The sequence below is a fragment of the Lycium barbarum genome, chromosome 1 (genome assembly GCF_019175385.1).
Source record: "Lycium barbarum isolate Lr01 chromosome 1, ASM1917538v2, whole genome shotgun sequence".
Taxonomy (NCBI): domain Eukaryota; kingdom Viridiplantae; phylum Streptophyta; class Magnoliopsida; order Solanales; family Solanaceae; genus Lycium; species Lycium barbarum.
This window is the reverse complement of record NC_083337.1, coordinates 162,124,262-162,136,104: the sequence shown is the minus strand read 5'-3', so window position 1 is coordinate 162,136,104 and position 11,843 is coordinate 162,124,262. Positions and strand designations below refer to the sequence as shown.

Sequence of the window (11,843 nt, the reverse complement as noted above, 5' to 3'; positions counted from 1 at the left end):
ATCACCTCAACCCATCAGATTCTTCCGGTATGAATCTGATTCACTCAACTTTCGATGGAAGAGGTTTTCCAGGTTGGAGAAGATCAATACTGATAGCATTATCTGCCAAGAAGAAACTTGGTTTCATCAATGGCATTTGCAAAGTACCAGATCTGACTGCCAGTGATTATGAGTAGTGGAGCTATGTGGATGATATGGTAATAGCATGGTTGTTGAATGCACTATCACCGGACATTCGAGACAGTGTGATTTATTCAAAAACAGCAAAGGAATTGTGGGACAGCTTGGAAAAGAGGTTTGGCAAAGTAGATGGAGCCAAACTATATCACCTACAAAAAAGAGTTGTCAGGATTAGTGCAAGGGAATAATGATATTGCAGGTTATTTCACTAAACTTAAAAGGCTGTGGGATAAGTTGGATTCACTCATCCTGACCACATGTTGTACTTGTGTATGTGTATATGAAGGAAAGGCAAAATTAATCAACTCCTTGGAAGATCAAAGACTCATTCAATTTCTAATGGGTCTTAATGATGTTTATGCTCAAGCAAGGGGAACCATCTTGATGATGAACCCTTTGCCATCCATGGATCTGGCCTATTCTCTTTTATTACAAGATGAGAATCAAAGGGAAGTTCATGCCAATGCATTTATCCCTAATGAAACTGCATCATTCATGGCATCAGGACAAATAAAAGGAAATCACAGACCACGTTTTCAGTCTAACAGAGGAGGATACACACCACAAGGATTTCAGTCTAACAGAGGAGGATACACATCACAAGGATTTCAACCAAACAGAGGAGGATACACACCATAAAGATTTGGAAATAATGGATCAAAGTTTGGAAAACCAGCTCAAAAATTCAAACCAAGGAAAACCAAATACAATCCTAATGTGAGCTGCACTAATTGTGGAAAGACATGGCATGCGTATGATGATTGCTACAGAATTATAGGATTTCCTGCAGATTTTGAATTCACAAATTCTGGAAATCCTCAGGTTACAGTGCAAGGAAATGTTGTTTTGGGAAGTGAGGAAAATAATGCAATGGAAAACACACATGGAGTCACAAATCAGAACAATTTTAATGCATATGGTGCTTTAAACCAAAATAATTTCAACCAGCATTTTATTAAAGAACAGTGTTCAGAGATAGTGCATCAAGTTCTGAAGGAAATGAAACTAAACCAATCAGGAAGCTTAGGAACAACACTTAATGCTCATGCTATTGCTGGTACAATTACAAAGTACTCAGGCTCAAGCTTTTCTGTTTATAATACAAGCACCTGGATTATTGATTCAGGTGCTTCAGAACACATGTGTTTTAATTCCAATTCTTTCTTATTTCTAACTCTTCTCTCTGCTCTTCTAAGTGTTAGTTTACCCAACTCTTTCAAGATCATTGTCACTCATATAGGGAGTGTTTCTGTTTTGCCTACTCTCACTTTACATAATGTGCTTTATGTCCCAGATTTTAAGTACAACTTGATGTCAGTTCATAGGCTATGTAATCAACTCCAGTGTCATGTCTTATTCACTCTTACTGGTTGTGTGTTACAGGACCTTTAAATGAGGAAGAAACAAGTTTTTGGTGAGGGAGGAGATGGCCTATATCTACTCAAGCCTATCAAAATAGAGTCAAGACTCATTAGAGAAGCTTTTTCAATTCCAAAAGGAAGAAATTCCAATATAGTTTCTAGTCAAGTAGTTTCAATTCCAAAAGTAGTCAACTCCAATGATGTTTCTAGTTCAGTTTTAGCTTCTAGTCCTGATAGTAGTTCAATCTCTGTTCATCTTTCTGCAAATGCAACACCTAATGTAAGTCTTTGGCATGTAAGGTTGGGGCATTTGCCTTTCTCAGTAATGAAAAATCTCAGTTTCCTTCAAATTCTAAGTGTATTTGTCATGTTTGTCCAAAGGCTAGGCAAAGTAGATTGCCTTTTCCTATCGGTACCATCAAATCTCAAAGAATATTTGAATTTATTCACATTGTTACATGGGGTCCATTCAAAGTGCCTACTTCCAATGGTTATAGTTATTTTTTGACTATAGTGGATGACTATAACAGGGGTACTTGGACTTTTCTTTTAAAAACTAAATCTAATGCCTTTCCAGTATTGAAAGATTTCTTGGCAATGGTGGAAAGACAATTTGAATTACATGTCAAAGGATTAGGTCTGATAATGCTTTAGAGCTTGGAAGAGGCTCTCAAGAAGCAACTTATTTACAATCAGCAGGCATAATACATGAAAGATCTTGTGTGGCCACCCCTCAACAAAATGGAATTGTTGAGAGGAAGCACAAACATTTGTTGGAAGTGGCAAGGGGTTTGTTCTTTCAATCTAGATTACCTATTCATTACTAGGGTGAGTGCATCTTGACTGCCACTCACTTGATCAACCGACTGCCCTCTAGAGTTTTGCAAGGCAAGACTCCCTATGAGATTATTTTTGTCAAATCACCAAGTTATCAGGATCTGAGATGTTTTGGGTGCCTATGCTATATTTCAACTTGTCTCGTCCTAGAGATAAATTTCAACCTAGAGCAAGGGAATGTGTGTTTCTTGGTTACCCTCAAAATCAGAAAGCTTATAAGGTACTGGAATTGGAAACCAGAAAAGTATTTGTGTCAAGAGATATCAAATTCTATGAGGATCAATTTCCATTTTCTAGGTTATCCACTCACAGTACAACTGCTCACCTTTTTCCTTCTACTATACCAGTTGCAGATCAACCTCCTATACCACTAGATCCTTTTTCTTCTCCTACTCAACCTATTTCACCTTGCCCTACTTATAACAATCCTACTTCTTCTATTTCTGATTTCTCTGCACCCACTCATACTAGCTCATCCTCTCCTGATGCTGGTCTATATCCTTCTCACTCACTCAGCCCTCCATCTTATATAGCACCTGTCTCTATTCCACAAAATCCACCAGTTAAACCAACTAGGCATTCTACCAGGATAAGTCAAACACCCTCTTATTTGAAGGATTTCATATGCAACAGTATTTTACTTACTCATGTTACTAATTCTTATTTTGTTCAACCAAATTAGCCTACAGTTTTCTTTTTTGCTGCCCTATCTGTTTCTAACCAACATATCTTGCAGTCTCTATCTATTGTAACTGAACCTGCTAGTTTCAATGAAACTGCTCAACACCCTGGTTGGACTAAGGCCATAGAAGATGAAATTGAGGCACTCAAGCTAAACCATACTCGGGATGTGGTAGAATTGCCTCCTGGAAAGAAACCATTTCCTTGTAAGTGGGTTTACAAGGTCAAACATAAATCAAATGGTTCTGTTGAGAGACTAAAAGCTAGATTGGTGGTAAGGGGGATGTTCAACAACAAGGGATTGATTACACAGAGACATTTTCACTAGTGGTGAAAATGACCACCATAAGATGTTTATTAGTTGTTGCAGTCAAGAAAGGGTGGATGTTTCCTAACTTGATGTCAACAATGCTTTCTTGCACGGTGAACTGCAGGAAGTGGTCTTTATGAGATTCCCAGCAAGTCTCATTCCTCCTACTCCTAGGCATGTATGTCTTTTAAGAAGATCCCTCTATGGTTTAAAGCAAGCCTCAAGGCAGTGGAATGCCGGGCTTGCAGGTGCTTTAAGTTTCAAAGGTTACACTAGTTCTTTAAATGACTATTCACTGTTTTTCAAGACAACTAGTGATTTAATTGCTATTATAGCTGTCTACGTGGATGACATCTTGCTTACAGGCAATGACACATCAGAAATTCTTCACATCACAGATTTTCTCAACACTGAGTTTAGGGTCAAAAATTTGGGTGACATACATTATTTTCTGGGTATGGAGATTATCCGCGAGAATCAAGGTTTCATTATCAGTCAAAGACAATTTACACAAGATCTTTTAAAGGAATTGATTGCACTGGTCTTTTTGTTTCATGTCCTCCTGATCCATATACTAAGTTGCAGGCTACTGATGGACCTCCTATGTCAAATTCTACTACATACAGACACTTAGTAGGTAAATTAAACTACTTAACACATACCAGACCAGATCTGTCGTATGCTATGTTGTGTCTCAGCCAATTCATGCTAAGTCCTAGTCTTTTGCATTTTTCAGTCGCTATTCGAGTTCTCAGATACCTCCGATCTGATCCTAGTCAAGGCATTCTCCTCTCTTCAACACCATCTATGGATCTTTTGGCCTTCAGCGACGCCGATTGGGCTTCCTGCAAAGACACAAGACAATCTGTGAGTGGATATTTCATCACTTTGGGAGGTGCTCCCATTTTTTGGAAATTAAAGAAACAGGTTTCGATTTCACTCTCATTCGCCGAAGCGGAGTACAGATCTATGCGCCGAGTAACTGCAGAAATTACCTGGTTAGTTCGTCTCCTTGAAGATTTGTCAGCACCACCACCTCTTCCTATTCCGATCCACTCTGATAGCCAAGCTGCCATCCACATAGCTCGGAATCCCGTCTTTCACGAAAGAACCAAGCATGTGGACCTCGACTGTCACTTTGTGAGGCAACAGTTTCTTTCCGATCTCATTTCTCTGAGTTTTGTTCCTTCACATCATCAGATTGCCGATCTATTCACCAAACCCCTTTCTGGGGATTCTCACCGGAAAATCATGACCAAGTTGGGTGTTCTTACTCTCCCCCCCAACTTGAGGGGGGATGTTGAAGAAAAGCCTTCTATTTTCATTGATGATAGAGAAAGACGCAAAGAAGATGAAGAAGAAAGTATGTTGAAGAAGAACAAGAAGAAGGCTAATACGAGGTTAACTTCAACACTGTCTGAAGAAACATACATGGACTAATGAACTATGGGCTGAAGAAATGATGAAATGGTTTGGGCCTCTACATAGATGAAATAAAGAATTGGGCCTGGTTCCTCAGCAGACCCAGGCCTGGTTCCTCAGCTGACCCAACAGTGTGTAAATAATATCTACTGCATTGTAATAAGAATTTTCTAGAATAGATGACCTGTAGGAAAAATAGTTAGAGTTAGTTACATAAAAATTAGCAATTAATTTTCAGTCCCTAGCCATTTGCGCAGTAGTCCTTGGTAGTATGTATAAAGACATGTAATTACAGAGAAATGAATACACAGAAATTTCCCAATTTTCATCTGTTCATCACTTAATTCTCACAGTAATGCAATCATACAAAAAGAAAGTAGAGAAGAAGAAAAAGATACAAAAGTTTAACGAGATTCAGTTAAGATGCTTAATTCTTTAGGCAAGAGCAAGGAGACTTTTTCTCTATTAAAGAGAAGGAATGATACAATTCATCATCAATTACAACTTTTTTTTTTTAAACCCCAAGTATATATTTTTCAGTGTGATCGATAGCTTGTTTGGCCAACCTTCTAATTAGTATAAAAAGTGCTTCTAAATGTATTTCTCTCAGAAGTGTTTTTGGGTAAAAACTTTTTTTTTTTTTTAGCTTCTGAAACTACTTCTGCTACTCCTCAAAAATACTTATTTTCTCCCAAAAAGCTTAACCAAACTAAACACTTATTGAAAAAAATAAGCACTTTTGAAGGAAATTTTTTTTAGCCAAACAGGCTATAGGTTAAACGAGCCTCACAAAATACAATTGGCCCTTCCCCTTCGCTGCCAACACAAGTTTTCATTTTTCCCGCTCCAATTTGGAACCCAAACTTTTTGAGTCGAATCACAATTAGAATTCAAAAATAATACTTTAAAACAAAGCTAACATCACTAACCTACCTTTTGTGTGAAGAATCTGAAAAGCATGACAAATTTTTATTTCTACATTGCTTCATACGTTATCAACATTTTGAGTAACTTTATTAATGTACTTAAATAATCTGAAAAATGTAAGCCAAAATCAAAATACAAAATACATTCATATATAAAGTATATACTCCCTCCGTTCACTTTTACTTGTCTGCTTTTGACTTTGCATGTCCATTAAGAATTAATAAATGAAGTATTTATTTTACTATAATACCCATATTAATTGGTATATAGTCTCATTGGACTTGGAGAATAATTTGAAAATGAGTAATTAATGTTAAGGGTAAAATAAGAAAAAAAAGTTTGTCTTTTCTTGATATGCTAAAAGTGACAAGTAAAAGTGAAAATTTATTTTTAGAATACTGGACAAGTAAAGTGAACGGAGGGAGTAATTGACAAGCTAATAACATAATCATTCTATAAGCGAAATAGAAAAAGAAGTATTCCCTTCATTCACTTTTACTTCTCCACTATTCTAAAAATAGATGTTCACTTTTACTTGTCACTGCAGTATCATGGTAAATTAAGCATTTCATTTATTATTTCTTAAGGAGTGTGTAAAGTCGATAGTAGACAAGTAAAAGTGAAAAGAGAGGGTACACTAGAAACTTAGAACGCGTGCAGTACAATTGGAAAGTTTTATTCATGGGTAGCTCTTGGAATGCTAGTAAATCCTTTGTTTTAATTAGACCTTCAAAATTTTGAGATCCAAAAACTTTCAATATTGAATTTAATGATTTAGTTTTGCTCGGACAATATTGAAGTTTGTCGAATAAAATTAAAAAAAATTAAATCTTTATACGAGTTTTAGCTATTCCATTGATTTTGGTCGAAGAAACTTGAACAATTAACACCATTATATGTTATTGGGTTTTATTGAGCTTGTTTGTAGAAGGAAGACAAAGTGGGTCTGTTAATTTTTTAAGGGTTGAGTCGAATCTAACAATTGAGAATTATTGGGATTGATTTTAGAAATCTGAATATCAAACTTGGAATTATTTGTAGTTAATATGGGAGAATTTGGATCAAGTTTGAAGCAAAAAAGTGTTGAAATTTTTACATAACAAGTCATGAAAATCTTGACGAATTGCCAGAAATTCAGATACAAAACCTGACATCACTATAACTTATTGTTAAGGCAAATCTTGCCCAATATTAAATAAAAAATCCTAGCAATCCATCAAGATTTTACTCCAGATGTTGGTGAAATGGTTATTGTTGCATCATTCTTTTTACTGAGGCCAAATTTTAGCCAGTGGCACCAAAACTCTATTGGGTGAGATCAAAAGCGATTTGATTCTTTTGATTTGATTGGGCAAAGTTAAAGGCCAACATAGATTAAAGTGATAACTTCTCAGGGAGGTGGGCAGGGGCATAGATATAATATTCAAAACTATAACCGACACCTTTTGAATTACGATTATGTACTGTACGTAGAAGTCATTACAATTAACCTAAAACAATGCACATGCAACAAATACAAGTTGTCGACTTTTTGAATGGCCTATACAATGTACATGCAACAAAAAATTGAGAACTTGGACTACTGGTTGCTTAACAAGGAATATTTTGCAGGATATTCACATGTCTGGGCCCTGGGGTGTGATCTAAGGCATTAAGCTGTCATTGTTCAGCAAATAATTGGTATCGTTACAACAAAAAAGAAAATACAAAAATTGAATGGACTTTTTTCAATTGAGTAATCTATTAACGCATCTAAAAGTATAAATTATTGGAAGAACTTTATGATAGGTTGAGTACAATTCCATTCCTTTTCTTTTTGGGTTCTAAATAAAAGTTAATCTGGAAATACGATTATATATACGTGCTTCTCACATTTCTACTAAGTAGGGTGAATCAAATCTGATTTAAGTAATATGGAGGAATTCGTTAAGGTTTTTGCATAAGTAATTGTATTAGCAGCTTAATTATATAGTGTTAAAACCCAAGCATGCAAGGACCAATTATTGCCCAGTGCCGAGAAGCCCATTTTAATGGGTTCTATTTTTAAGATATTTCATTCTCCGTAACTAGAAGACTACTTCAGCCCCTGCGGCTGCTAGTACCAAAACGAATTAAAGTCTTAAAATAAAATACATACAACACACTGAAAATTGGGAATTAAAACACAGATTTCCAATCGCAACAAGTTCATGAGCATATTCCTCTTACAACAAATTGTTAACAAAAATTACTTATCAATATACACTCTTAATGAAGAATCTGTATAAAATTGTTACAGTATACCTCGGATATATCCTCGAGGACATATCATACAAGTATAAACCTCGTCTTTCTTAGGAGCAATTAAACCACAAAATTAAATGTGGTTTTTATTGGTGAAATGAATATTTCTATATAAATTGACAACCCTTATAAGCTTTTCTTCATCAATCTTAGGCATAATCACACATGCCATAGAAACAATATCCTCCTATCATGCACCTATTGTTGCAGTATCCACAATGCCTCTTGTCAAAAGACAAATTCACACATTCCCCTCTGCAACAAGTCTCTGTGAAACGACACTTTTTCTTGCAGGCACCACAGTTGTGATTATCGTACCCTAAATCCATGCACTTGTTGTTGCAGCATGTCGAGTTTCGGCCTTCCAACACGTGGCATATTTCGTTATCTTTGTGGCAGTGATCGGCTGCCCTAGGGTTTTTTACTTGCTCAGCAAGAAAACGGCTTACTTTCATCCTCTTCACTTGGGGCACTTCCACGGGAGTAGTGTCTGAAAGTTTCCCATCCTCCTGAAATCTTAAATTTTTAGGGTTGTTCGATTTTTGCATGGTGAGTAGAGAGATGGTGAGGGCCATTGTAATGGCGAGAACAACCATGAGTTTGATCACCTTCATCATTTTTGAACGTGAAATTGATCGATAAATATTAATGGTATGTGGAATAGCGATTAAAAGGATTGGAAATGTTAATGGTATACGTGAAATTGATCTTGGTTTTCGTTCTTGACTAGAAGGAGAGGAAGGAGAAGGAAAATGAGAAAGAGGAGAGATTTTTTTGTTTTGTTTTATGAATATAAGATGGGAGATATAGAGGCGATTTATATACATTATATAGGGTGGGATATTAGGGAGTTGACTTTTGAAAGAAAGGGAGGAATGTGAATAAGAAGCAAAAATAGGTTGACTTACGAAAGAAATGAATTAGTACCAATTAATAAGTAACAATTGCATATCTTTGCTTGTTAAATGGCCGACTTGAAGCTAATTATTGTGGAAAATATATTAGGGTATGCATGTGTCAGTAACTTCAAGTAAAAATAGGTTTAATTAGGCCGTGATGTTGTCTTTAATTCGAAAGCACCACTTTTGCGTGGACTTGAGGTTTGCTTGAAATGTTTATAAAGTGGCATAGAAGGAATTTTACTCGTTATGTATGATTGACGAGTGATGTTAACCTTTTCTTTTATTTTGACATCGGCTTAATGGGTGGTTGAAAAGTATTGTGTCTCGGCTATTGTATGAAGCAAGATAATACTACTAATATATTATTTGATTATTAATGATTTTTTTTTCAGAATATATAAACTAGATCGAAGGGTAACAATGTTGAAAAGAAATATAGATGGCATTCCGAAACACCCCCTCCCCCCCCCCCCCCCCCCCCCCGCGCGAGTGTGACTTAAAAATTAAAAGTAAAAAGTGGACTCTTTGACCAAAATAAGCTATTATTTCAGCCAATTCACCAAAATAATACATTTTTTTGAAAATTTACAGAACTAGAATAAACGTATTTCACAGTAACGTATTAAATATTATTTTATTAAAAACTAGTGAAATGGTCCGCGCTTCACGCGATTGTGAAGTATAATTTTTCGTTACAATTATAAACATCAAATATCAAAAAACATTATCGCAAATAAGTAAATAAAGTTATATATATTATGTTTACATTTAGTTTAATGTTTCTACCAAGAAAAGGGAAAAATACAACATAAATGCATAAAAAATAAATTAACGTGCTAATAAATATAAAAACTATAGATTTATTGAGAATAACTCCCTCTATCTCTCTTCGAATACTGCATCGACCTGATACCAAAATCAAAAATAAATAAATTCAAAACAATAAATGACCCAATAATTTGCCATTAGAAAAACTAAAAGAGAAAGAAAGGATAACGTAATATAAAAATAATTTTACTCCAGTAATAAATAAAATCATTATTTTAAAACATACCAAAATTTCTTGAAAGCTCGTAATCCATTTGGAGTTTAATTACATGCTTTATGAACTTTGCAAATTTGTGCTCTTTTTCTATGGCGGTACTCTTTCTATTTTTAAGAGATTTATGATCTAACCATATATATTGTCTAAAATTGCATATATAATTCTTCTTTATGATATAATTTAGATATTTAACAAATACACCATTAGTTCTAAACTGTTGTTTACGCATTTATTTCTTCTCTTTTTCATATTTATATCCTTGAAATAGTTATCTTTGCTTGAGTAATTAAATTAATTCTCCTTCACCTTTTACTAATCTTATGCAACATCTTAAAAATTAGTTACTATTTCAACTAATTTCTCCTAGCATTGCTCATTTTTTAGTTTTCACTGTCATGTTTTAAATCAAGATTTTTTTATTAATATCCCTTGCCATGTTTTAACCGAGAAAGAAAAATTCAATGCCAAAACTAAAAATCCAATCCTCGATAAATGATGAAGACAGTAAATGATGAATCAAAGTCCAAAAGGAACTCAAAGAGTTCAAACTCAACATACCATAATAATGATCTCGGAAATTTGAAAAAAAATTGAGAACTTCTAACAACAAAACAAAAAAAAATAAAAAGTCGAAGATTATAATTTTACATATCAATAAACAACTTTTCTATTAATTAAATTGTATGTTTGAAAATTACAAATTAATCTACAATCTCATGTTCTATCATTATGGTTATTAAAAGTTGATCCATATGACTAAGGAAGGATATATATACTTCCTTAAGTAGCATGTTCGAATATGTTGGCTCTTCCTTAACTAGCATGCTCGTATACGTTGGCTTCCTTTCCTACTTCTAAACTTTGAAAATATCCTGGCCTGAAAACACAATAAGTGAACCTTATCATCAAAGAAAGAAAACTGAAAAATTAAGTTAATTAGCAAATATAAAATTTAAAGAATACTTAACTATAAGTTAAAGGGGAAAGATGGACCCGGATATCAACATAACATCATCAAATTCTTTAAAAAAATACAAAGAGAAGCAAAGAGAAGCAAAGAGAAAAAGTTATTTTTTTTTTTAAGAATTTCTCATTCATATCATCAAGAACCCAGAAAAATAATATCAAATGTATGGTTGCAACATACCTTAATGGGGCCGGTTTTCTCGCCGGATAATCAAGTAAGTCCAAAACTCATAATTGGTTCTAGAATCTATGAATGAATACGCAAAAGCAATAAAATTCTCATCAGAATATTTTAGAAAATGTAAGTACTAATTTACAATACCACAGGTAGATGGGGAAAGAGAAAAACAGAAACAAAGTTATAATAATATTAGGCATACTGAATCATTGTACCACGTAAAGCCGAACTATGCAAGGATGTCTAACCATTCATTTATATATATATATCTTGTAATCTGCATGCAAAATCAGATCAAAAGAGTTAAAAATTTGACAAGCCAAAGAGGCAACAAATGAAGGAATAAGGAAATAAAACTCCAACCCTAATTTCTCAAGCCACGTGATCATCTGTAACAAACATCTACATAATAACAAAATGATACAACAAAATTTTTACTTCTTAAGCACCTCAAAAGTTTATCAAAATTTTATAGCAAAATTGTGACCCATTCATTTCCTCAGAAACGAAATAGAGGCCACCCAACAATCTCAATATAAATTTCTATTGGTGTGATTTAAGGTGTCATAAACTTGCACATTAAATAATTGGGGGTTATGAATATGAAAGGATTGAGTGTTATGGATGTTACTAATACTAATTAAGAGGACAATCGATGTAATTGAAGAGGTATGAGTTATGGAGATTGATTTTGCAAAATAAAATAATGGAAAGAAATGAGAGAAAAAGTTAAAAAAAGGAGAAAAAAGAT

The 11,843-nt window shown here is 34.3% G+C and overlaps 1 protein-coding gene across 1 annotated transcript; it reads right to left on the bottom strand.

Annotated features, from left to right (window-relative positions):
- Window positions 1-7,909: 7,909 nt before the first annotated feature.
- LOC132626035 (stigma-specific STIG1-like protein 2) lies at window positions 7,910-8,776 on the bottom strand. The gene has a single exon (XM_060340752.1). It carries the CDS (start codon window positions 8,616-8,618, stop codon window positions 8,151-8,153), a length of 468 nt encoding a protein of 155 aa, XP_060196735.1. The 5' UTR covers window positions 8,619-8,776; the 3' UTR covers window positions 7,910-8,150.
- Window positions 8,777-11,843: the final 3,067 nt, after the last annotated feature.